The sequence below is a fragment of the Poeciliopsis prolifica genome, unplaced genomic scaffold (genome assembly GCF_027474105.1).
Source record: "Poeciliopsis prolifica strain line A6 unplaced genomic scaffold, Auburn_PproV2 SCAFFOLD003, whole genome shotgun sequence".
Classification (NCBI taxonomy): domain Eukaryota; kingdom Metazoa; phylum Chordata; class Actinopteri; order Cyprinodontiformes; family Poeciliidae; genus Poeciliopsis; species Poeciliopsis prolifica.
Window position 1 is genome coordinate 15,843,286 of NW_026562378.1, and position 27,044 is coordinate 15,870,329.

The window sequence follows — 27,044 nt, forward strand, 5'->3', positions numbered from 1 at the left end:
GGTGGGGGGCAGAGACCATCCAGACAAAGAGGCTCCCAAAAAAATCAGCTGAAGGGTCGAACATCGTCTTGTCCGTCGTTACTAAACACAGGCATTAATCATACAACACAGAGAATGGAAGATGCCGGTAAAAAGAAGCAGATTAACAAGTTGAGTGCGGGTTGAATTATGACTTTCTGACCTTGTAGGGAAAGAAAAACGATCTGACGCTTTAACTACATTCAAAATTGATTGCAGTTTAAGTCAAAACTCGCGTTAGTTGTACATTTTGTTGTGTGTTCTAGCAGATGTAAATATGTTTTGTGAACGTAATTTGATTTATGGCAAAGTCAAATGGAGTTCAGTGTTATTTCGTCTTTGAATCTGCTCTCTTAATCTATTTCCCAGTTTAAACTTAATCAAATACTCAAAGCACCTCTTAAGTGACTAAACCTATGTAATAAAACTCCCCTAAGGAGGAAAAGAAAATGCAACTGCACTCTTTCAACACCTACGTATCTCTTACCAATCAATTATACAATCCACATTCTTCTGAGTTCAAACTAACACTTGAAGGAAACGTCCATCCCAAGCACTCATTGCCCTTTTCCTTCACTCTTCACGAGTTTTTGAAAACACGTTTACGTGCGTTTAGGTGCTGCTTTCAAGTGCTGGTCCTCGCACTCGGAGAAGTGCTACCCGTTGTCATCCTGTTCTCGAGGGTGTCAAAGGTTAACACCCTCTCTAACGCACAAGTATGCAAATGCTTTTCATTACAATACAAGCTCCTTTTCATTTACCTAACGTAGCATGTGTCCTGCTGCAGAGTGTGGACTGCTGCCTCACAGATCGCTCGCCCCCCCTCCCTCTGTCCGTCCGTCATTGCCGGGCTTCTGAGGGTGATGACAGCACAAAAGTTTTTCACACAGGGGGTTGGGCCCGCATTTTGTGGGTCAGTGAGCAACGGCCGATGCAGCAACGCCATGTCATTCAGACCTGCTTCCCCATCCCAAACCCTCCCCTTAAACATCACTGTTCCTGTGGCATCAGCAAAGATAGAGACGGAACGCTGTAGAAAACATCAGGGAGTTTCTGTGCATTGCAAACATGAGATCTACTGGCTGCTTTCCACAACTCACAGTGATGAGCCGAAAAAAAGAACTTATTAAGACATGATGGATTCATATGTGGAGATGAATCCTCATTATTTATTTGCACACAATACATCATTGCAAGATTTCACCCGAGAAAAGCAAACAGGCTCAAAGGTATTTAAAAATGTCACCATCAATATTTGCAACCTCACAAATTTATTAGTTTCCTTAGTGTAATATTATATTTCAAGTGGCATGTATTGTCATTTTCACTCTGTAAAACAAGTGGATGTAAACTTTTCATTTTAATTGTGTTACAAATTCACACACAAACTAAACATATCTTTTACAAAGTGATATCTAATTTAAAAAACAGGTCAATAATTTGCCTTTAAATCACTTAAAAGTTCTATTTTTGAGGTTTTTACCCACATTAAAGGAGTCATTAAAGCTTTAGAGTTAATCCTCATGAGTTTTAAAGGAGATCTGATGATCCTACAAAAGTCAAAGGCTTTTAAACCACGGAACATTGTGCAATCCCACATCTGATAACTGAAACCACACAAAGCATGATCTGTGAAGAGAAAACAACAAAACTATGTGCTGACAAATCCAGGAGACATCCCTGCTGGGTAACTACAATGACATACCTCTGTTCACCACCCGTGGTGCTTTAGACATGACTGGGCATCACACTGGATGGAAATTTCAACAACATGAAAGAAGCATGCAGACAACCTCTGCTCTAATGACAACACAACAAAAGCAACATTCTTTCATCCCTGCAAACATTGAATGGATCCTGTAGTCACTACTTCATCCTTTACTCTCTTCTCTACTCTTTGTAGAAAAGCCTTCGTGTTTATTTTTCCTCCTTCATGTCTTGAGTCATTTCCCTTTGAAAAGTCCACATGCCTCCGCCAAAGACAGTGCCTCCTTCAGCTGGAACCAGGGGCGGGTGTCTCTTGTCTATAAAGGCTCCCCTCGTGTGCGGGAGAGCACTCAGAAACAAAGGAAACAGCACGTTCTGACAAGTTTTGATTCAGGAACAGAAGAACTGTGAGAATGTGGTTAGAAACCCAGGAAGTTACTCATAGGGAACATTGATCTGGTCCCGATTAGTCATCGCTGCCCGCAATTACACTGACCTGAACCAACCAGCAGCAGCAGACAAACACAAAAGGTCTTTCACCATGACAGCAAACTAAGATACTTTGAAATATAAGACCATCCTGACTTGCCTTACACTTTAGACATAAAGTCATTTTTAAATGAGATTTTTTTCAGATTTGTTTCTTTTCATAATAAAAAGTGACAAGTATGAAGAGTATTTGTTTTTAGCACTCTGAGTCAATACTTTATAAAACCTCTTCAACAACAGCTGCAGCTCATTTTGCGATATGTCTCTACCATGTTTCCACATGTACAGATGGGAATCTCTAATCATTCCAGTTTGCAAAATAGCTGAATCTTAGTCAGATTTCAATGGAGATTTTCTGTGGAAGCCAATTTTCAAGTCTAGTTCCTCAATTTCAATTAGATTTAGGTCTGGATTTTCATGTGAATATGCTTCGATGTAAGTCTATATTTTGGGTTGTTTTGCTGCTGAAAATTAAACCTCTGTCTCAATCTTAGGTCAAAACAAATTTTTATTTGCTTTAATGCAGCCATCATCCTGTCAACTAGCTTCCTTGATGAAGAATACCATCCCCACAGAATGATGCTGCCATCACCATGCTTTGTGTATTTGCGTGTTGGCCAAAACATTCTCTCACATATTTGTCATGTTTCACATGTAGAAAACTGCAAACATTCCTTCTTAAAAGCTAACTTTCAAAAGTCGGCGTTTTTATTGCCACGATTTCAAAAAGAACAGATTCCTAGAGTGACTAATTGTATCCTGCTCAATCAATCAAGCAATATATATGCATTTCTGCAACAAGGCAGTTCAGAGTGTTTTACATCATAAACACACACACAAAACATAAAGTTATACAACAGTCAACAATTGTCAAATGCCACTGTTACACATCAAAATGTTGATTAATGTTTCAGTTGTACTGTTTCAAAAGCATCTCTAAACAGCTGGGTTTTTACTCTAGATTTAAAGGAACTCAGTGTTTCGGCTGTTTTACAATTTTCCAGAAATTTGTTCCAGATTTGTGGTGCAGAGAAGGTGAATGCTGGTTCTCCATGTTTGATTTTGTGGACACAGAGCACACCAGAACCAGAACCAGAAGCATAAGACCCGAAAGGTCTGAAAGGTTGATACAGCAGAAGGTCTTTAATGTATTTTGGTGGTAAGCCGTTCGGTGATTTATAAACTAAATCAGTGGCTGCTTCTCTGATGGATGTTGTAGTTGCTTACAGTAGACGGCGAGTCATACCTTTGTAGGTTTGCAATTGTGCCATGATCTTTCTATTTTCGGATGGGATATTTAATCATGTTCTGTGATATATACAAAGCTTTGGTTTATGGTTTTAAAACCAAAGTTGAATTTAGACTTTTCCACGACAGAACTGTCTACAACTCCCCAATTTGCATTATTTATTATTATTTCGACTACTAACTCTATATTTTCTCTCCGTTTTGTTTTTTCTTCCATTTTCTGATTGGCTGTGTTGCCTTCCTGGAGAAGTCATCAGCTGAGATGATGCTGCCAGCAACTGAACATTGTCCCTCTGCTGCTGTTAATATTTTACTTTTCATCACCAGAAAGTTCTCCTACATCAGTGCTTCTGGTTTTTTTTGTGTGTGTGTGTATTTGCTGTCTTTTCAGTCCTCAGTTGTGGCAGATGGCCACTCATACTGAATCTGGTTCTGTTGCTGGTTTCTTCCTGGTAAAGGTGAGTTTTTCCTCTCCACTGTTGCTGCATGCATGCTCAGTACAAGGGATTGTTGCAATGTTAACAACACAATGCATGTGAAGTCCATGACTGGATTCAATCTGGGTGGAAAACTTTTAAACCTAATTTGAATAACGAACTAAACTTAATGCGCTGCTTGATGCTTGGAATATATGCATTACTGACTGAAATAACTTTTTTTTGCATAGTGCCAAACAAATAAACAAATAAACAAAATCAAATGAAATTGAAATTATGATTTGTTTAGCAATGCTCTGAAAAAAACTGGAATTATACAAAGTCCAAACGACACCAGAAATCTGTTTTAACAGGTGATTTGTAAAAACCAGTAGCTACACTGGGTTTTATTCAGGCATTTAAGAGAAAATCAAATTAGAGTAGAAGAACTTTTGTGTGAAAAAAAGAATGAAACAAAACAAAAGAAGAAAAAACATTTTGTTTTCCTTCCAAGTCACAATCAGACACTGATTTGTGTTTAATCTATCACTCAGAATGCAAGACAATACAGTGAAGTTCGTAGTTCTCACAAACTATAAAGTAGAAAAAATCGAGGGGTATAAATACTCTCAAAGTGCATTGTGTATATCAAATAACTAGGCTTAAAATTACTGCAAGGCCTTGTGAGCCATTTAAAAGTGGGCCTGTCAATCACTCTTGTGTATTATGTTCACTTATTAGCATGCAACAGGTTGTGTATTCAAATTTATCCCAAGCTGCAGTCGCTGTAATCCTCCTCGTCTGGCAAATGAAGAGTGGGGGGTTTCACCGAGAGTGAAACTGCCTTTAGTAAAGAGCTGTGTTAATTCTAATGTGTGTTGGCAAAGCAGCCTAATAAAGATGACAGCACACATTCATATGCATTCATTTGTGTGCTCAGCTTGACGAAGTCTGCCCGCAGGCTTAACAAAGGGGAGGAAGGAAGCCGGGGGGGATGTGAGCTGTGGAGAATGATTGGGGACGGGGGGGGGAGACGTCCTGAAGTCTCTGCGTGTCTGAGGTTATGGCAGAGACAGCTGGCTCTGCTGGGGCTCATTCTCTCTTCGGCAGACTCCAACCATCACCTCCACAATAACAGCCAGACTGCGCGACACACACACAAACACAGGATGCTCCATCCTGTTGACTGTTTACATTTCACAGAGGCTGGCCAACTTGGGAGGGCTTGATCACAGGCATTACAGCTGTCTGAGAGGCAGCAGTTTGTTTTTCTGACCACTTCTCTCATCTGTCACACCTCTTGAATACTTCTCAAACCTTTTATCTGAAATGTTGCAAGTTATCCTAAATATAAACAAACAAATTCTCCAAGGAAATAGGGGTATAAAAATAGCATTTTGAATCTAGCTTTCAGAAAGTGAGACGCTAAGTAGCTATGAAACATTGAACAGCTGGGTCAAGGGTGCTCTGAAGGCCACATCTGTTCAGAGGAATAAAAGAGCAGGACCAGAGACAACAACCTGCAGTGTGGTCCACAACAATAAGATCATTACTGAGCCAAAGGGGAGACATGTTTTCTCTGAGGGACGCTAGGAGACAGCTGAACAATGCAGGTCAAATAGAAGCTGATATTTATCCATCAAAAGTCAGCTTCTCCTCATCAGTTTTTGTTTTATTTTCAGTTTTTTAAGTAAAGTTGTTCACTATGTAAGAGAGTTGTTATATTTAGTATGTTGAGGTAATTAGATCAACGGTTTTAGATGCAATAAGAGGGCATCTGTGAAAAACACCAGTACCACTCGAAGACCAACAGAGGGCGATGTTGGTTTAACAACACAGCAAGTGGAAGCACAGTCATATTGTAAACAGCTGATAAAAGCAATTATGACTCCTGATTTTTTTATTATTTAATGAATCACTACCAATTCATTTTAGAATACATTTTTAAAAAATCTAATTATGAGTTTCAGGCTCTCTGAATGGTCAAGATGTTTCCAATATTACTGAACAGTTAGAATACAGCATAGATCTCATGGCCTAGACCACATCCAAAGGTCCAGGAGTCTCTCCATTCAGACTGTTGCACCTTGACTGTGGAAAAAACTAATTTATCAGAAGTTTCATTATTAAAAAAAAAAAAAAACTTAATTTACACAGAAGAGGATTCGGGCCGCTGAAAAATGGCCCTAATCCTCTTCCATACATTTATTATAAATTAGTTTTCGAATAAAACTTAATTTCTGCTAAATTATGTAACTTCAAAAAGTTCAAATCAAATAGTAATAGAACCATTAATATTTGAAAAGTTTGTTCAAATATTAAACTATTTGAACAAACGAGTTGTAGAAAGGGAAGACTCTATAACAATCTGCCTCTATAACATCGGTATAATCATGTCATAGCGATGACATAATCCCGATGATCATGTCGACGTGTCTCAACATGAAAATGAGTTTGACAGCCCTGATCAAGACCAAATAACCTGGCATTCAGTTTGGATTCAAAGCCAACATTCTCTTGCTGCAAAATAAATCCAACTTCAAAATACTTCATTAATCCCAAAGGGAAATTAAAAAGCTGCGTACAAATAGTTTTTATGTATAAACCGTTTTTCATGAGTGTATGTTTTAAAACTGGGTAGAAAAACCGAGAGGTGTTTTGTCAGAAAAACAAAACACTGTCCGCGTGGAACCAGAGCCAGCGTGGATCACGTGACCGGAAGCGTCCTTTGATGGAGTCGTAGGCAGCTCAGTGCAGGTTCGTTGTTTCACTTTTTTGTGGCTTGTATGTCCCGTTTGTACATGTTTATTTACGGCGAAGAGTTGTCACTTTCTGTCGATTTTTTTTTACATGAGACCAGAAGGAACGATGGCGTCGTGTTGAGCGTTAGAAGCGGAAGTGGCGGTTGACGGCTAGCAGGTGGAATCGAGCGACCAACGTGTTTTCCAGCTGTAAATGTTTGTCTTTTGACACATGAACAAACATCTTTGAGGATGTAATGCCGAAGAGCGAGTTTAAACCTTGGCCACTTGTTTCCGTAAGCGTTGTAAGTCCTATTTGTTGCTACCTTCGTTAACGTTTAAGTACTTTGAAGCAGCAGCTGTTCGTGATTGTGTCGCGTTACTCGTAGCAGTTTGTTGACATTTAGCCATTGCAAATGTAGCCTTTGCAAACAAATAAATTAACACAAACTACACGTGATTTACCGAGACGTAGTCTCCAGAAGTTTAGCCGGAGCTGAATGAGGTTGTCGGGTTAGCAGGAGCAGAGCACAAATAACTGGGGCACCAAATTTGACACAACGTGAGCGATAAGGGACATGGCAACCCAAGGATACACGGTGTGTGGGTTAATGTGGGGGACAAACCCCAACACTTTGTTATTGTTTAGGAGCGCTGACTAGTTCAGAGTGACCTATCAAGCAAATATTTCTTTAAATATATTTTAAAAGGCTTGCATGTTTATGTTCTAGAAGGGCATGTGTAAAAACAAACAATTTAATGGGGAAATTTTAAATTCCACGACCAGATGTGATTTAAAATTAGTATAGTACAGATCTCTCCCAATTAATATTAACATTTCTGATCCAATATTCTCCCAAATCCTTAGTTATAGTACGTCTTTCAAAAAATATTAGTAGTTAGAATATTCTTATACTTGTATAAGTCCTTTTATTTTACCCAAAGGTCTTAGTTCTGCACAATATGATATTTTCATCATTACAACAGGAACAGGGAATATTCTGCTTTGAGATAAAACTAGTTTCATCCTCTTTCTATATTAAATATTTGGAAATTACACTATAAAATATTCAACTTTTTTTTTTATTAAAATGGATTTTATGAGGGCTAATTATCCCGTTTTGCATATAAAATCAGTTAGTTTTGTAAATTATGAGAAATGGGAAATTTTAATCAACAGACTGACAAAATTTTGCTTGTCCACAGGAAAAATTTAATTTCAACAATAAACTCAGGCTATGTTGTCAATAGTGAGGGAGAAAAGACATTGAATAGTAATGCTGTGTATATGTTTTTAAGGATTTCTGAAAATTATGCAAACTTAAATGATGTTTCCTTCAGGATGTTAGTTTTTCCAGAATATTTGTGTTCAGGGAGGGTGAATGGAAAAAGAATATAAAATGACAAGCAATACTGGTTCTTAATATCTTTTTATTGCCGCTGGCCTGCATAAAATGTTTTGAAACCAACATTTGTGATGCAATAAAACATTACTGCACTGTAAATATTAAACTCAACCATTCAAAGGGACCTTTATGGACATGATGTACTTTGCTGAAGGGTTAGCTGCACTGTGTTAAAGCTCATTTAGATTATTAGTTTCAGTCAGTAGAGAAAATATGGGTCAACCCTGGAGCTATATCTCCATGATGATATCTATCTGATGATAGCTACATCATCATAGCATATTCTAAATTATTGAATATTTGTGACTGTCCTCCATGACGGGGAAAGGGGAAATATTAAATGTAGGGACAGCACTGGAATTAGAATGTGTCCTTTTTTACCATTTTACTTTATTTTGCAGTAAATTTTGATGGAATAGAAATATCATTTACAGTTCTACTGGAGAAAATATGAAACTATGGAAATACCAGCTGGGATGTAATCATTAAATGAGTTTGAAACTGCTGAAAGCAGTGATGGTAGGAAGGATCTGTGATGACTCTTCTTTGTGCACCCAGGATGCAGCAGGTTGTTGATGCAGGAGCTCTCCAGTTCGCCAACAATGTTATGCACATAAAAGAATCGATCTGTGCTCCAAATGTTGTACATGTCTTTTTTTATTATTTGTTTTTTATTTTCCTCGCAGCTTGAGACTGAAGAATTAATAGGCTAAAACAGAAGCTTACATGTTTAAGATATTTTCCAGTGGAAAGCGGTAAAATGCTGTGATCATTTTTAGTTGTCAGGGCTACTTTTAGTATTTTTGCATTTATAAAGCTGATATTTTGTAGCTTCTCGTGCAGTTTGGCCTTTGCTGTTTACATTGCTGCAGTGCAAACATTACAATCAGCATCTAGGATGTTGCTCATAAAGGAGCGTTCTAGTCCTGTGGGCGTTCTAGTCACTTTGCGATTTTCAGTCTCCTTTTAAATAGTGGAAATTAAATCATTTTTACTCTGAAATGATGAAAACACTGGTGTTTTCATTTACTTAGCTACATTATGTAACCTTTACTTAATCTACAGTATCACATTGAGACATGAAGTGCTGCAAAACTTTACAATCTTTTTCTCAGATAAAAAAGTTCTCCCAGTGAAAAAAATCTAAATAAAATCAAACATTTTATTAGATTCCAATAATCTTATTTTGATTTAAATATAAATGGCTTTTTCAATACTTGTGCTTTTTATCTCTTTCTGCTTGTATTCCAATTAATTTAAGCAATGCAACAATTCAAACCCTTTTTTTTATTATTTCTAATAGGAAAAATATTAGACTAAATATAAAGTATAAGAAAACTATTTGGAGTGATTGCTCTTTGAACATAAACGTTTAAATGTGGCCTGATAAGTGGACTAAATAAACAACAGCCAAATTATGAGATGATTATTCTTTTCATAATGTCAGAAAAAAATAAAAATAAATGAATTCTTGATTCTTAAAATCAAGAATTGAAGCTGTAATCCATTAAAAAAATACGTAAGGCATTCGTTTTTTATTTACTTATATTTCCAGTTCATTAAAAACTGTTAACTGTTACATTAATTCAGACATAGAATAATTGATTAATATTGGTGTAACATGAGAAGCATTCAACATTTTGATCTGTTGGGTTCAACTAAATCAATAATAATCTACTGACCAATAACGTTTTTCATATTTCTTCAAGTGTGGAATCGGATGACTTAATACATTGCAGATTCGAGCCGCTCGACCATTTTCATCAAAAGATCCATTTTGCTCAAGTTTTTCTGTTTTTCTCAATAGAGGGCTTTTATCCCTTGCAAAATCACCAGTAAGTGGGCAGGATTTTCCCAGAATTCCCAACCAGTCCAGCTCTCAGACTGGAAGTTCAACGCCCCTGAGCAAAGAGCAAAAGTCTACACCCCTGACTTGCATTGCTGCACAACAGTCTGGGTCGATGCCTTTAGAGCTTAGAGGAACAAAAAAAGAACAAGAAACAGCGACTTTAAGTAACTAATCTCCTCTGTCATTGCAGATGGAAACATTTATGGTTTTTAAAATTTCTTTGTTTAAATTTTGCTTGAGAAATTAGATTTGTTGCAATAACAATGTGTGCATTTGTAATTTTATTAATGCAGTTGAATCTTGTCATTTCACTCCATCCCTAAATATTTGGTTTGTCCATTAATTGATTAAAACATTGATAATTTTGTTCTTCTGTGTCCTTACAGGATTTTTGGACAGTTGAGACTAGAAAATGTCTTTAGCTGTCTCACTGCTCCTCGTCGCTCTGTGTGCTGGCGGAGGATACGGTGAGGAGGGAAAGCGGACCCAGAAAGCTGGCCATGTTTCTGTGGTCGTAGTTGGAGGAACTGGAGACCTGGCGAGGAAATATTTGTGGCAGGGATTTTTTCAGCTGTATGTGAGCCAGGTCAGCGGTGGAAACACCTTTTCTTTCTACGGGGGAGGTTTGTCCCCATCTGAACAGGCCACACCAGTCCTCTTTGAGATCCTGAAGGCGGTCACCTGCTCCAAGGATGTTTCTCAGGACCGCTGCGCCATCCTGAGGGATCAATTCCTGCGGCTCTCGCAGTATCGGCAGCTAAAGACTCTGGAGGACTACCAGGAACTGGCCCGGCACATCGAGCAGCAGCTCCAGCAGGAGGGAATGACAGAGGCCGGACGCCTCTTTTACCTCTCAGTCCCGGCTTTCGCATACGCAGGTGTTGCAGAGAAGATCAACAGCAGCTGCAGGCCGGCCGGCGGGACCTGGCTAAGGGTCGTCCTCGAGAAACCGTTCGGACACGACTACCGCAGTGCTCAGGTGTTAGCTACTGAGCTACTGAGTGCATTAAAGGATGAAGAGATGTACAGAATCGACCACTACTTAGGGAAGCAGGTAAGAAAAGATCCTTCACACCATGTTACTCTCCCACCTGGCAATTTATGTGTTTGATAAATTTTTTTATTCTTCTTTTCATAAAAAAGGTGGTGTCAAAGATACTTCCATTCAGGCTAGAGAACAGAAAGTTTTTGGATCCCATCTGGAACAGGCATCACATCGAGAGAATAGAGATTGTTTTAAAGGAGACTCTGGATGTAAAAGGTGATTAAAAATGTCCCCCATCTTGTTTCTACACACACTCACTGCTCGCCAAGTAAATTCATAATGTTTGGAAGTAGCATAATGTTAACTCAATTGACTGACTTAATTGAGGTAACCGAGTCAGGGGGGAATAAATCCATATTTAGAAATATTTTCTAATAAAATATTTCTTTGTAAGGGTTGTATTAACAACCTTTACAATGTATACAATAGAACTATTTTAATCTACATTTTATTTTTTAAGTTGAACAGCATGTCTAGGAACTTTAATCAAGAATCCATGACATATTCTTTTCTTAGGTACATGGCATCATGAACTCTTTAAAATAACAGAACATTTCCAATAAAAGCTGGTCGTCTCTTCAAAGAAAACAAAAATACCTCCTCATTTAGTCTTTAAATATAATAATAATCCAAAATATAAGACCAAAGTAACACAGAAATGGTTAATCTTGGTCTCAAAACCTAAATTCTGCCAAAAACATGTGCAGAGTATAGAAGAGAACAAAGGACTCTTCTAGATGAAGATATTTTGTAAAAGCAATTCTCTCTTAATGTAATTTTTTCTCTTCATGTGGATTTTGTTCTACAGTTTTTAGTGGGAGAATATTGCAACAAAGGGTCTCTAACTGACATAGACATCTCTTAGGAACTTATTTAGTTCTTTCATCAGCTCTTATTCTGAAATTAATGTAATAAAGTGTAAAGGTGTTTGCTGCTTTTAGAAAAGTACTAAACATTAACTAACCCTGGAAGTTGTGCACCTGTACTCTTCTAAGGTTTGTCAGTCACCCCACCCTAATTGCTCCATAAAGGGCTATGTAAGACAATAAACAGGGCCATCATGTCATCTGTTGTTCTTTCAACAATACCCAATCCAGAGAAACTTCAGAAAGGGAGGTCAAAGTTCAGATCAGCCTTCATATCCTTAAAATGTGGTTGGTTAGTGCTTTATTCTCTGGCTCAGAAAAAAAAAGAAATGTGAATGTTTGAATGTGAATGAAGTTAAGGTGGTCATTGTGACAGTTTCAATCTTGCTATAAAATTCTTAAAGGGACCAGAGTCCAATAATTCAAAACTTAAATATTTTTGATTCAAAATCATTAATAAATATTTAAGAAAACTTTGGAGTCATTTCAAACTTGTGCATCTATTTTATTTAAAATGCTTATATTGCCATATAGCTTATTTAGATATTGTTAAAAAACATTTGTAATTGTTTTATTTTTTTTTCAAGCTTATCAGAGTGGGTGGGTGGAGGTAACGATGTATTTTATTTTAATTTCATTTATCAAATAAGATATTTCACTTGATAGATATTTCGTATTTTATGCTTTTCAATATAACTCAATAACTGATTTCATTTTTGAAAATTATGCTGCCTCTTGTTTTGACACCTCAGGTCGGATTTCCTTTTACGACGAGTACGGAGTGATCCGAGATGTTCTGCAGAACCACCTGACCGAGGTCATGACCCTGCTGACCATGAAGCTTCCTGCTAATGTGAGCAACAGTGGAGAAGTTCTTCGAAACAAGCTGGAAGTTCTCAGCTCCATGCTGCCGTTAGGAAAGAGTCAGGCAGTCATCGGACAGTACCAGAACTACAAAACTGAGGTCCAACAGGAGCTGAATAAAACCAAAGAGCACGTCAGTTTGACATCAACATTTGCAGGTGAACACACAACTTTGTTTAGCAATGTTTCCTGTCTTTACTTTATAGTTATCATACTGCTTGAACTTCTCATTTGGACATGTTATTCTCACAAAGTGTAATTTGCTGGTATTTTGCGAGTCATAAAATGTTTCACAAAAATGTAAAAGAAGAAAAATAATCAATCCATTTGTAATTTCAAGAGGGTTGAGAGTTTGGACCGATCTTAACAAAATGACTCAAACTGAGTTCGGATGGAAGCATCTGGAAAGTCAGACTTCAAGTCACCCAAGATTTTCAGATTTAAAGTCTGGGCTTGGACTAGGCCACTCTGAACTCATGCAAATGATTTGTCCTAAACTATTCCATTGTATGTCTATTTTTTTTTTTTTTTGTAGAACCTCTGACATGATCTGCTCTTTATTTAGCTTCATCCATCTTTCCTGTTCGCTGTATTAGGCGATAAAATGTTTATTTTCCTATTTTAAAAAGTAATGATTTTTTTTTACTTGCATCTTTTAAAGTGTTTGCAATATTGTACAAAAAAGGCTTAAGTGGTTGAATAAAAACTCTGCAGATTGTGCATATTTACGTGAATAATCTTTAGAATAATTAACAAAAATAATCATTACTAAAATAGTCATATTTTCTTTACTGTGTTTGTTTAACTTGTAAATATAAATTCTGCTTGTGTTGCAGCCGTTCTGGCCCATATCGAGGACGCACAGTATGAAGACGTCCCTGTTCTTCTGATCTCTGGGAAGATGCTAGACGAACGCGTCGGTTACGCACGCGTCCTTTTCAAGAACGACATCTTCTGCCTTCAGAGCCAGAACAATGTCCACTGCAAACCTAAACAGATCATTTTCTACTTTGGCCACGGCAGTCTCAAATATCCAGCGGTTCTGGTCAGCAAGAACTTATTCAAACCAGCTCTGAAAGGCGGAGAGTGGAAAGAAGTGACGGAGCACAAAGACGTCAACGTTTTGGGTTTGCACATTTCCGATTACTTTGTGCAAACTCCGACAACAGAAAGGGAAGCGTACGCAGAACTCATCTATCACATTTTTGCTGGGCAGAAGAATAATTTTGTCAGCACTGAAAACCTTCTGGCCTCCTGGGAAGTCTGGACTCCGCTCCTCAGCGCCCTGAAAGGCTCCTTCCCCCGGATCTACCCCGGCGGTGCCGACAATGGAGACATGCTGGACGTCCATCTGAGGGGGAAGGAAATCCACTTCAGCAGCGAGGCTGTGATCATCAGCCCGGATCAGGTGGGAGGGCCGTCGGCCAACAACTTCCAGGTGATGCAAGGGAAGTTTCGCAGTGCTGAGATGGTGTCCGCCTGGTCGGTGGAGCTGGTGGAGCGACTGGCCGCGGATATGCAGGAAGCAGCCGAGGCAGCCGTGCGGGAGGACGGGGTCTTCCACCTCGCGCTCTCTGGGGGGTCCACTCCGCTCGCTCTGTTCCGCAGGCTGGTCCTGCACCACTTCTCCTTCCCCTGGAGAGACACACACATCTGGATGGTGGATGAGCGCTGCGTCCCGCTGACTGAGGCGGAGTCCAACTTCCACAGCATGCATGAACACCTGCTGAAACACGTGAGGATACCGTATTACAACATCCACCCCATGCCAGTGCAGCTCAACCAGCGGCTCTGTGTGGAGGAGGACGGAGGAGCCCAGCTGTACGAGAAGGAGATCAACACACTCGTTAACGTTTCCAGCTTTCACTTTGTGCTCCTGGGCGTCGGATACGATGGCCACACCGCTTCTCTGTTCCCTGGCGGGAAACTGAACGAGAGTGGAGGAAGCCTGGTGGCTCTCACAGAGAGTCCCATCAAGCCCCATCAGAGAATGAGCCTCACCTTTAGGGCCATCAACCGAGCTCGCACCGTCGCTCTGCTAGTGATGGGCAAAGGCAAACATGAGCTGGTCACCCAGCTGAGCCGAGTTAAGGACAACCTGGAGAAATATCCTGTCACCTGGGTGAAGCCAGATAATGGAAGGCTAGTTTGGTATATAGATTATGATGCACTTTTAGGATAAGTGATTATGTACTGTAAAAACACAAACACCAAGGATTTTCAAACTGTTTTCTAATGCAAAATATCTTTGTACACCAGAACAAATATCTGTGGTGTTTAGGAAGCAACACCAGCAACAACAAATATCTCTGTTCTGGTGTAGAAATAAGATGAAATTAACTTTTCAAAAACAAGTAGGTTCCTATTGATGAAAAGGATCTGCACTTTAAGACGTTTTTTCTATATTTTAAGTTAAAATCTCATGTCTCAGTATAAATGACACTTTTTTAACAAAATAAAAGGAAATACAGACTTAAAATACTCACATGTAAAACCGATCTGATCTTAAAACTGGGATGCACCTCTATCCTATTTTGTTCTGAAAAGTTACTTATAAGTTAGTCTTGTCTTATCTCAAGTGTGCCAAGATACCAGTATTAGAAGCCAGTTAAAAAGTACTTGGTGAGATTTTCTGTTATTGAAATGTGTTTTTCTTATTTTCAATCAGAGAATGCAGCTGCTTTAACGGAAATGGTGTTTAGGAAGCAACACCAGCACCAACATGACCAGGAACTTCAGGTTTTTGCTTCAACTATAAATCATATTTACTAAACATTTCTTTGTTTGAGCTCAGGACAACACAAGTCCAGTAACAAGTTTATGCAACATCTCTTATTTTAACCATTTTTTAGTTGATTTCTAACAATTGGGATATTTTTCTAAACATTTGTCAAAATTGTACATGCCGGCTCAAATATATTCATACACCACGACTATTATTTGAAGTGATACCTCTTAGAAAGTTAGAGAGAAACCACTTTCTGGAGCCATGAACTGGGCTGGATGATCTATCTTCTTATATTTGACACTAGAACACATTTAAGTCAGTTGATGTAATGACACTTGGCTTGGCTTTTAAGCTTTTAAGCCCAGTTTAATTGTTCATTCAGGCTTAGAAGTAGCTTATATTTGGCTTCATTATCTATTTCAGAATCAGATTTAATGTATTTTATGGTCCTTTTACATCCAATTATGTCCAAATTTTAACCATTGTTAAACTGAGGTGAAGTCATTGAATCTGGAGGTTGTCCTGCTTCAACTTTGAGCCGTGCTCAAGTACCGCTATAATTGAAACAAACCCTCAGTATGATGCTTTCACCACCATGCTTCAGAGTCGGTACTGTGTTCTCCATTCTTCTTGTTTTATGGCCAAATACTCCAGAGGTTTTCTGGTTGGACGTCTGCAGGAATTGCACTCAGTCCTGCAAGATTAACTTTTAGAGTCTGCATTGATACGAAATGTTGTCACAGTTTATAGACTTGAGCCTTGATTGTTCCTGAATTTTCCGACTGATTTCCTTTCCTCTGAGGGTGACACATTGGGTTGGCAAACTTTAAAATCCAAAGAGACAATTTTCCCCTGTTCCTATCAAAAACAAACTTTCTCGAGCTGCAAAACATTTAAAACATGGCTCTGTTCTTGAGCACTTTTGGCCAAACTTGAACGACCAGATGTGCCTCCTGCAGTTTGCAGCCTCGTGGGTGGGAGGGTTGAAACATGGACAAAACTGGATGTTCCAGCAGAAAAATGACCCCAGTTGGATGGAAAAAGTGCAGTTTTGGTTAAGCTAAAGGATTCTCCTTTAATCAATCATGACACCAAATTCAGCCCTGCTGGCAATGCAGGGACTACAATGAAACGCCACAATGGAAAAGGTACTGTTCAAATAAATCATTAAAAGCCCCAAATTAGTGACATTTATCTTCATATGAATGAATGTAAACTTCTGATCTGCACTGTAAGTCAAACAGGTTTAGTAGATCAGTAGTAGATTTGTGCTGACCCAAATCTAATAGGATTTGGATCAGTACATTTCACTTTTAAAAAGCCCTTTAGGCAATTAGTTATGAGTTATAAATAAAGCGTGGTGATAAAGTTAACCTTTAAAGCACAACGAAGTGTTCAGGTTTTGCAGTTTATAGTTAATGGCAAAAAACTTGTGGTTCTTTCCTATCAAAAGGTGAAATTTTATGTGAAATCCATGTGAATGAATGCAGTTGAAGATTTGTTTTATAGCGTTTATGAAAAACTGTGATCTGAGTGGAGATGTAGACAGGTCACAGGAATCCAAGTCTCCAGCTCAGAGCAGGAAGTTTGAAGCATGTGATGCTGTGAAATCTGGTGCTTAGAGCCAAACAAACACAAGAGGGATTTATTTTAGACGGAATCAGTGTGTTTGTGCAAGTCATGTCAAATCTCAGGTGTTTCTGCAGATACTTGGTGGCAGGGTTACAATGCAATTAAGAAAAGATCGAGGTTCTCTAGAGTGAAGACGGTTATTTGTGCTGCAGAGATTTTTAAGCAGCGTATCAGTAACCCCTAAATAAACATTCCTTTCAGGTTATTTCTGTACAATCTGCAGGTGATTTTTTAAAGCATTAATTTCAGACAGAATTGATTGTATTTTAGTGAATTGTTTATGAAGTTTGCCTTGAGTTTACTTTCAATAAAAATCTGATTTATTACATTCCTGTTCATATCGTTCTCTGATTCATTAAAATTAATCATTTTTATTTAAAGTCAGGCTGTTGCACCTACTAGAGATTGAAACGTTATTATTAGTGTCATTTCTTAAAAAGGAAATATTTCTAATATTTAGGTCTGCTTGTTCAGAGAGAGAAACAATTAGAGTTTTATTACCATTTCTGAGCAGCACTAGTAAAGTTATGTTGGTTTGTTGCGACTTTAAACATTAAAACACAAATGTCGGCCATTATTACAAAATCCTGGTGAACAAATTGAGACAAGAGAATTTGTGTTTTGACAAATTAAACGCCTTAAGCCAGTGGTCCCAAACCTTAAATAAAATCGGCCATATTCAACATAGTCTTGGCCCTTTTATGGCAGCTTGTGGGGTTTTTCCCTGACTGAACGCAGCTTGTTGAATCACAACTTCTGCTCATCTCATCTGGACCACTGCCCTGACTCTCTCTGACTCTTGTCGCTATGGTAACGTTTGCACATCCCTTCAAAATAAGATACAGATGTGCCACAAAAACAAACATTTTACTCATAAAAATTTTAACTTACGATAACGACGACTAATGTCCGTGACTTCCAACTTCCAAATAATACATAAAACGGAAATAGTTCATTATTTCTTGCGTGGCCCGGTACCGGTCCATGGACCAATTGGTACCGGGCCACGCAGCCCAGGGGTTGGGCATCGCTGCCTTCAGCCATAACAGCAAAATGATTTTATATTTGAGAAAGAAGGCATTACACTTCTTCAGGGATTTTGAAATTAGTAGTTTGTAAAAAAAAAAAAAAAATTCATATTTTCCTGTGAACAACCCAGACAAACAGCCAGATTTCTTTACATTTATGATCAAAGCAACAAGCTTCCCCTAGAAAACTATATCTGTCCTCCATTGGACTTAAAGAAAAATGTAATCTAACTAAAGGATGCAAATTACATCAATAGTTTTCCAATCCATACCTAACATCTAATCTAAACTCCAACACCTCAAGTTTAGTGCTGGAAATTTTGAAAAACCTTTACATTTTGAATAGAGTTCTCATAAAAGTTTAGAAACATAAACGCTTTTCACCAATAATAAATAACTGATTTAATGTTTTAATTAAAAGTTTTCAGTTTCTTCATTGGGGATAACTTGTTTTCAGTCTGCCTGTGCATTATCTGTAGTTTTCAAACTGTTTTAGTCCCCCAGGGATCTATTTGCTGATATTTTTATTTAAACTAAAACAGGGGTTATTTGTTGAAAGTTGGTTTCAAAGAAAATTCATTTTCCTTTCCAAAATCCGATGAATAAGCCATCAATTTGCCTTTTTAAACCAGTAAATCTTATTGTACGTGACAAGGATGTTAATAAGGCTTTTGTGCCTTATTTGGAAACGTGATGAATTTTAAAACAATAAGGTGATGGGAAAGAATGGAAATCAATGCTTCGATTTGATTTTCAGTCTAAAATGTAGATATTGCCTTTCGCTTATGAAATTATGATGCAAATTTCACATCTGTTTTTAATCAGTTTGGCTTTACAGCATGTCTATATAAATCCAGTTCACATTACAGTGTAAATTACACATCCTAGTTTATTTTACAGCATGTTGCATACATTTCAAACAATCATCACATCTGTTTTTCTGCAGCCTGCATTAAACCCGGAGCTTGATTAACTCGCCTGCACTTTTGTCCCTCGGTTGATGGTTTTAAGTTTCCGTCTGCTGCCGGATCAGATCCCTCATGAATTCTTCAAAGTGAACTGTATCCAGTGTCGACGGCGCGGGGGACAGCTGGGCTTGTTTTATCACACGTTGTTCCTGCTTGTCGCCTGCCTGTTGGTTAACCACAGTCCTGCTCTCACCACGAAAAAGCCTGAACGGACAGAAACAGGTGTCAGATCTGCAGCGACGCAGATTAAAGCCGTCAGAAACGTCTCACCTGCGCTGAGAGCGGAGGCCACCGTCAGAGCGACGGACAGGTGGTACAACTCTGTGGTAGTTTTGGCCTGTGGGTGAAGACGCAACTCATTTTGATGCAGTCATTTTGCGTTTTCTCACTATTGCTGCTTTTCTTTTCTTACACAAGAGGCTGCTGTGAGAGTCAGGATGGCGGTGCACAGTCCGTGGCCGCATGACAGAAACCCAAACACATGACAGGCAGCCCACAAGCCCTGAGGAACCGGATCGAGCAGCGTGAATACTACAGAAAGACCTGACAGAAGAGCAAAAGTTAAAATTATTAGATTTTTTTTTTTTTTTAAACTGCATGTGGTTAGACTCACCTGAAGCAACGATGGACAGGGCAACAGAGGCCGACAGGTTGTTCAGAAGAGGCTGCCTGCAGTATCTTGAGGATTTTGACCTTTTATGGCAAAAAAAAAAAAACATTTTTACATGTAAACCCATGACCTGTGTGTGACTTTACAGGATGTCTACATCCCAGTTACCTCCCCATGACGTAGAGCTGGGGGGCCAGCACCACCACTATGAACACTGCATTCACTATTTGGCTGTTAACGAAAATTACACATCAGCTCTCATGCATGAACGTAAATAATAACTCTCTCTCTATAAGAGTACTTACAATTTTAACCTCTGGTTCAGTGGTATCCATCTGCTGCTGTGATAGGCCAGGAAGACCAGCATGTAGAGAAACATCGATGCTGCGTATTCAGACGAGGGAGTGTAGAAACGCTGCGCTGCTGGCTAAATGTGCTCCAAGGAAAGATTGGGTTTCATTCTCTGTTATTATCAGGGCCTCTAACACAATACAATTCACATCAGATGTCACAATTTATCTTACGTCGCCATATTTAGGTATGCATAATCTATGGATTAAAAAAAAAAGATGAATTATGAATCAAATGTTGATATCAAGCATAACTTGAGTAACATTTTCAAAAAATCCTATGTAAATCCAACTTTGACCTTTATGAAAAAGTAAACCTTATAATTGTTTGTTCCGATCTTGTGTCATCAAGCATCTACAGTGACTGCTGATGAGTTTTTCTTATCACAATGCAGTGAGTTGGCCCTCTTTGCAGATTTCTTTTCTTTCATCAACACAAGAGGAATTTTGAGGATGAGCAGCTCATCTTACGTTTATTATAGTTCTCCCTGTCTAGGGTTTCCCCCGCCTGTTGCCCAATGGTCTGGTGATAAATGGTTTCTCTTCTAGTAACACTGTGAATAAGCAGGGACAAACAATGAATGGATGGATCACACTATCCTGGCATCCTGAGACAAAATAGAGAAGTGCACCAAGTTGTATTTTAAGTTGTAGTCTAAACAAAGAGAGGGCAGGCAGAGGAAAAGCAGCTTCACTTTGTGTCCCTGAGCAGGTCTGGTGTTCCAGTCAAAAACAGATTTGTTTTGGAAAACCAGTCTTTGCCGCCCTCAAGGCTGAGAACCAGCTTGTTAAAAGTTGCTTGGAAGTGGAACAAAACCCAACAATTCTTTTGAATTAAGTCAAATTCATTTTACTTTAGTTAAAAGACCAGCCTTGCAATTTTCCTATTTTAGTCTGCAATTTGCAACATTTGTCAGGCCTGAACTTTGGCCGAGCCAAATCCACTTGGACGCACCTGCTTCGAATCAATGCTTAATCAACAGGCTGCAGAACTTAAATGCGTGGCACTGTTGTGTCCTTTCATGCGGGGAGTTTCCTCATATTATGCAAAAACTATTTCTCTTCTTGTGTGTCCTGAATAAGTGAGGTGAGCGTTGCAACACCCTTTCTCATGCTGAGGCTATAAAACACCCAGGAACTCGCACTGCCAAGTTTTCAAGAGAGCCAAACCTCCAAAATGCCTGCAGACTACAATGGAACGTGGGATATGGTCAGCAATGACAATTTTGATGGTTACATGGTTGCACTTGGTAAGGTTTTCTTCCCTTAATTACTGGCTTGATGCATTAGATGTGTGAATGTCTTAATTTTCAATCAAAATGATTGTGAACCAAGCCAGTGTCGTGGATGATTTTCTAAATTAAACTGGTTTCTGACATGCAGACATTAACTTTGCAACACGCAAAATCGCCTCTATGATGAAGCCTCAGAAGGTGATCAAACAAGCTGGAGATTCTTTCACCTTCCAAACCATCTCCACCGTGTTAAAGTACGAGAGCTCCTTCAAAATTGGAGAGGAGTTTGAAGAGGTGACGAAGGGCATGGACAACCGCAAGTGTCGGGTAACTGAGCGAACAATGTTTGAAGCTTTCAAATCGGCATAAAAACAAAACGTACAGAGAATTAATCGTGTTTTCTTTTAAACCTCTACCAGTCTGTGGTTAACTGGGACAATGATAAGCTGGTGTGTGTCCAGAAAGGAGAGAAGAAAGGCAGAGGTTGGACTCACTGGATTCAGGGAGACGAGCTTCATCTGGTACGCTGGCTCACTTTTTATATCCAGTTAGAAAAGACACACTAGTCCTATACGCCACATTTAGACTTGACCCCTTTGCTCAACTGGAATATGATTTTATTATGTTTAAGAAGTCCTACAAATTTTGTAAAACTTTCATTTTTCTCTTGTCAGGAGCTGACCTGTGAAGGTCAAGTGTGCAAGCAAGTCTTTAAAAGGATGTGACTCTGACTGTAAAGATAATGGCATACCTTTGTACATGTTTTCATCATGAGATGCATGCAAAATAAAAAATAAAAAAGTAGACTAGTGAATGTGATTCATTTCAACACTGAATGCAAGCGCTTTGCATTCGGATCTTTTTATTTTTAATTTCATTATAAGAAGGTGCAGAAAAATATATCCTCGGTATGAAAGTTATTTATGACTCTAGTGGAAGTGATGTTGATCAGAAAACAGGAGTTTTTCTTCCCCTTGAAGGTTTGAAAGCGAGTTGGGTGGGAGGAGATGTCCCCTTTAAATGAAAAGGTCACTGCCTGCACAACACCGGTCTTTTTCCCAATGTGTGTTGATACCAGTACAAGTCAGTGAAGAGACTCTACAGTGATGAATCTATAAAACTATGTTCTAGCTGTGCAGACAGAAATTGTTACTGATAGGATGGTGGCAGATATTACATAACTTAAGTACGACAAGAACAAAAGCTACCAAATGATGTGAAAGATGCAAATCATACTTTACTTTTTATTGTTCTTATATGCAAAGCAGTCATTAAATTTGAAAAAAAAAAAAACTCTTCCCTGAAACCTGAAAATTGGCTATTCTTCACCAAACCATAGCAAATAGTTAGTTTTTTTTATTTGGGGAAAAATAAAAATTCAAACATTCCAAGTAATGTACCTTACCATTTTTTTTGTCAGTCAGCATAACAGCATCTACAAAACTTTGTGAAGTTAAATCACTTATAAAAATGTTTGAGACCCAGTTACAGAAAATTGTTTTTCTTATGAACCTTTCAAACCCACATGAGTTGGCTCCATTCTTTTTTTCTTTATGCCTCATTTAACATCCCTTTGGGATCAAAGTATCTGAATTTGAATTATAGATCTTTCAAAGGCAACCAAAGATGTTATGTATAGTAGAACATACAAAGACTGCAATTCATATTGAGTAGATTCACTGACTGTTTATAGTATCTAAATGCTTTAACTATACACTCAAAGATGCCGTGTGTTTTTAGCACATTATCAAGCTAATGTAACATTTAATCAACAATCAAAGCCTTTCCACCAGCTTTCCTTGAATGGGTACTGGTGAAAGGAAATCCAGTCCGTTAACAGTGAATGTAAAAAGAACTTCCAGGCAGCAACGTTCAGATACAGTTGAATATGACGTACCTTGTAGTTCACCATGAGGGCCACTTGGAGGCGCTGTGGAATTTCTCGACTCAGACTTTAGAGCCGTTGGTTTGTGCCGCGAGTTTTTGTTTTGTTTGTCAGCCACTAAAAAGTTAAGTCAGTTGACAACCTGGCCAAACCATGAGCTAACGGTACACGTCATAAATCCGACTTGTTCAACATTCTGGTTATTTGTAAACTTATCTCGCAGCCGCTCAAAAAATGTCGGTAGACGGCGAGGAAACTCGTCAGGTAAGCGACGTTTAGCGACCATTGCTATCATATCCACTTAGCCAGGGGTCGCTAAGGTTGCGCTAGCATGCCTCTGTCAAAAGTTTGTCATGACTTGCTTTTGTATTTAGAGGTTGAAGGCAGCGGTTCATTACACGGTGGGTCGTTTGTGTCGCAAGATCGGAGAGGAACACCGGACGGAGTTCAGCCGACAAACCATAGCAGCCATAGCCGAAACAACGTTCAGAGAGTGCGGTGAGTTTCTGCATCATACGGTCCGATTTTCATACAGCACCGCCGCCTCACGGAATCACTTTTATGGAGCACAGCCAGCCAAACAATGTCTACACAAGGGATGTCCAACGTGTGGCTCGGGGGCCATTAGCGGCCCTTGCCCCACAAGCAAAGAGAGCAATTTTTACAGTCAAAATCTTCTTAAACATGTTTTCAGATTAAAGACAGGCGTTTTCCTTTTTTAACGATGTCTCTCTTTTCATTGATCGCTCTAAACAGTAAGCACTGCCCAATTTGGTTTGCCTACTGTAAAAATAAAAAAAGAGAATAATGAACCCAAAGGTTGAAGAATATTTACATGGCATTTAAAATTGACCCTGTTTACATTTCTATCAACAATAATTCAGTAAATTATTAAAATTGGCATTACTCATAATAAAAATATTGTTCAGTTAGTAAGCGATAAAAACAAATGTCTTCAGAAATAAATAGTTTAATGCTTTGATTTAAAAAAAAACAACAAAAAAACTTTGTGGCACTGTAGTTTTCTCAGCCCAGCAGCCAACAGCATCAACAACCCTAAACATTTTTTTTATTATATTGCAAAATTGTTTTTTTTTTTTTAAAGCTGTTTCACATTGCAACCATAATGTATGGTATTTTATCGGTTGTGATAGACCAATAATTTGTCAATTACATTAGGCTTGTTTGATATCTACCATTAATGAAAATGTTTCAATTTTCAGTACCAAGACAAAATGAAGCAAGAAATGAGGGACTGATAAATGTAAAGTGCCACAATGCTATTCTTATTACTGAATAATGAAAGCAAGGTTTTTACATGTAAAATCTACTTCAAATGTAATGTTTAAAGTATATTGCAATTAACACAAGCATCACATAAAATCCTGTGTGGATCCAACCTTAATGATCCTCCATCTTCTTCCAATGCAAAATTGCAAAATTAGGCTCATAATGTTGAATTTTAGTCTCCACATTTTTTCTTTACATTTTGAAACTGTCTTAGTTGGGTTGTAAATACTGAGTTTAATAAATAAAATTATATGTTGACAAAAAACATAATATGATGGTTTTTCCTCTGTTCAGACATCTTTGCCAAGGATCTGGAAGCTTTTGCCAGGTAAGGCTTTCCGAAGCTCACCATTTTAATTACTCAGGGTTTTATTCTTCTAGTAAAAACAGAAAAAAAAAATGATATTATGACTGCTCTATTTTGTCTTTAGACATGCCAAAAGAAGCACAGTGTCTGCAGAAGATGTAAAACTTCTCGCCCGCCGCAGTAGTGCTCTGGTAGGTTGGAGAAAAATAACCAAGTTTACTAGTTGTACGAGTCGTATTCATATATATATAAATATATATATTCATATTCTACACAAGACGGCACATTTTTATTGTTTCATTTGCTTTTATTTAGTTCAACCACATACAAAATAAAAGTGAAGAACTGGCCCAGGAGCAGAGAGACTCCAGAAAGAAGAGTACAGTGAAGAGGAAGAGCAGAGAGGCCGAGGAGGAGAGCAGAGAATGAGGACATGACACAGGGAAGCCTGCAGCGTCTGGCTTTGTGCTCAACATGCATAGAAAGATAACGAGCTTGACCAGAACAAACCGCTTTAATGAACTTTACAGCACAAGACATAAAGCTAAACTCGTCTCAGGAGGCGTTGATTTGACATGAAGTGACGAGTGATGAGCAACAAAATCTTTAAAGAACTGTTCATGTAACATTTACTGCATCCAATAAATCCTATATTCATCTACATGGTTTGGGCTGTTAAACATACCATTAAATCCTCTAAAATACTGTTTGATGTATAGACTAAAGCTTCAAGGCAGTTTGCCCCTTCACCATTTTGTCCTGACTCATTTACACCCTAAAGCCTATTAAATGGTGAAGCTTTTTAACAATAAAAACCCCAAATAAACATTTACCATCATATTTTCAGTAATTTTTATATTAAAAAAATCTGGATTTGGGGCTGATTTCCCCCCCACCCCCAATATGCAATTTTGATCCGTGATCAAATAAAACACTATGCAGGTAAGTATTTATAGGAAATAACATTTCCTCAAAAAAAAAAAAAAACTTTACCAGTTGCAAAAGCAGGTATGAAGTTTCCACTTTCTGTAAATTTGAAGGTTTTAAAAGCAACCGAAACTGCAGGAGAACTGGCAAGGGGGCGAAAAGGAAAGTACCCGCAATTAAAAGTAAACCGTCTGCCTTACAATTTTAATTTAATCCATGCATAGCGCTCAATGTTTATAAAGCAATACAGTAGAGATGCACCAAGAAACTGGCTCACTAATCTTATTTCATGATGATCTGACACTAACATCTGATCTTTCTTCTGATTCGTAAAAGCTCCAACAGGTCATGCAGAAAAAAAAACCTGTGAGGAAACTGTCACTAAAAGACTGTTGGCTATTCTCAATGTCAGAGTAATTAAAAAAATAAATCAGAGTAAGTGAAGATTTACCATCCTTATAGAAGGGACAAACACTTTCTACAGACATGATGGAGGAGTGAAACTTCAGACGATACAACAAGCAAATTGACCACTTAGTTCAGTAACTTAAAACTCCAGTCCACAAAGGCCAATGTCACACAACTTTTAGATGCATTCCCACGTTAAAGATTCAGGTCGTTAGCAGGATAACAAAGTTGAATGAATCCTGAGAAAGCAATTCAGCCATTTGAATCAGACGTTATCAGGAATGTCTAAAAGCTGCAGGACACCAGAGCCACGAAGACTGATCTCTGACGTAAACATAAACAATCTCATTAGGTTGGAAATTTTATTTGAATGGATCTAGCCAAAAACAATATGTATATTACCTTCACATTTAAGAAAGTCTTGTAAGGAAGCAAATGAGGAATGAGATGGGTTTTTTTATTTGGATTTTGAGTCCAACAATCTAATAGAACTTACTAAATAAGGGCTTAAACATGAGTTCGATAATTTTCAATGCAATACTTTCAAAATGCCAATTTTGTTTAGAGAAAGTTTTGATCTATTTATGGTTTTGGTTGCATGTTATTAATGTCTGTTTCATTTATTATTTTCCATTGTTAGTTTGGAAATTTAAAATGTCTTCCAGTTCCAGTTGTAATTGATACTCCATTTTTAGAACAATAAACTTGAACAATTATTGCAATAACTACTGACATTTATCATCCAGCAAAATTTATTATGACATTTATTCAGGCTGCTAAATTTTGGTGGCAACAAAATCTTTTTGGACAAAGTTACATTTTCTTTACATTCAGAAACTTAAAGACTAATTTTTCATTCCTAAATTTAAAAGAAAATCTGATTCTGAAAAATCTATTAGTGTCAGTAGGTCAGAGCTAAAAATAAAATTGATCGAAATTCAGCAACTGCATCTCATATCGGTGCATCTCTACAAAGAAATTGTCCAAATGCAATATTTATATTTCTTGTAAATCATTTTAAGACTAA

At 38.1% G+C, this 27,044-nt stretch overlaps 4 protein-coding genes across 8 annotated transcripts; 3 read left to right on the forward strand and 1 right to left on the reverse strand.

Moving 5' to 3' along the window:
- Positions 1 to 6,571: 6,571 nt before the first annotated feature.
- Positions 6,572 to 17,339, forward strand: h6pd (hexose-6-phosphate dehydrogenase (glucose 1-dehydrogenase)). Of its 4 annotated transcripts, XM_055022587.1 has the most exons (6): positions 6,572 to 6,635; positions 6,739 to 6,924; positions 10,261 to 10,928; positions 11,018 to 11,135; positions 12,538 to 12,807; positions 13,486 to 17,339. In XM_055022587.1, the coding sequence occupies exons 3-6, from the start codon at positions 10,287 to 10,289 to the stop codon at positions 14,829 to 14,831; spliced, it is 2,376 nt and encodes a 791-aa protein (XP_054878562.1). In that variant the 5' UTR covers positions 6,572 to 6,635; positions 6,739 to 6,924; positions 10,261 to 10,286; the 3' UTR covers positions 14,832 to 17,339. The 4 variants fall into 4 exon arrangements, with proteins under 4 accessions (XP_054878562.1, XP_054878553.1, XP_054878545.1 ...); XM_055022578.1 differs by lacking the exon at positions 6,739 to 6,924 and having other exon boundaries at positions 6,589 to 6,635; XM_055022570.1 differs by lacking the exon at positions 6,572 to 6,635 and having other exon boundaries at positions 6,657 to 6,924.
- A 1,591-nt stretch (positions 17,340 to 18,930) lies between these two features.
- LOC129353332 (uncharacterized) lies at positions 18,931 to 21,323 on the reverse strand. Of its 2 annotated transcripts, XM_055022614.1 has the most exons (6): positions 19,921 to 21,323; positions 19,784 to 19,846; positions 19,619 to 19,698; positions 19,418 to 19,548; positions 19,276 to 19,342; positions 19,040 to 19,209 (listed from the first exon to the last, which is right to left on the reverse strand). In XM_055022614.1, exons 1-6 carry the CDS (start codon positions 19,992 to 19,994, stop codon positions 19,142 to 19,144), a joined length of 483 nt encoding a protein of 160 aa, XP_054878589.1. In that variant the 5' UTR covers positions 19,995 to 21,323; the 3' UTR covers positions 19,040 to 19,141. The 2 variants fall into 2 exon arrangements, with proteins under 2 accessions (XP_054878597.1, XP_054878589.1); XM_055022622.1 differs by lacking the exon at positions 19,921 to 21,323 and having other exon boundaries at positions 18,931 to 19,209; positions 19,418 to 19,507; positions 19,784 to 19,891.
- rbp7b (retinol binding protein 7b, cellular) lies at positions 21,133 to 22,056 on the forward strand. The gene is made up of 4 exons (XM_055022633.1): positions 21,133 to 21,215; positions 21,349 to 21,527; positions 21,620 to 21,721; positions 21,875 to 22,056. Exons 1-4 carry the CDS (start codon positions 21,143 to 21,145, stop codon positions 21,923 to 21,925), a joined length of 405 nt encoding a protein of 134 aa, XP_054878608.1. The 5' UTR covers positions 21,133 to 21,142; the 3' UTR covers positions 21,926 to 22,056.
- Positions 22,057 to 23,102: 1,046 nt separating this feature from the next.
- cenps (centromere protein S) lies at positions 23,103 to 25,343 on the forward strand. The gene is made up of 5 exons (XM_055022645.1): positions 23,103 to 23,349; positions 23,460 to 23,583; positions 24,670 to 24,703; positions 24,807 to 24,873; positions 24,998 to 25,343. The coding sequence occupies exons 1-5, from the start codon at positions 23,320 to 23,322 to the stop codon at positions 25,109 to 25,111; spliced, it is 369 nt and encodes a 122-aa protein (XP_054878620.1). The 5' UTR covers positions 23,103 to 23,319; the 3' UTR covers positions 25,112 to 25,343.
- Positions 25,344 to 27,044: the final 1,701 nt, after the last annotated feature.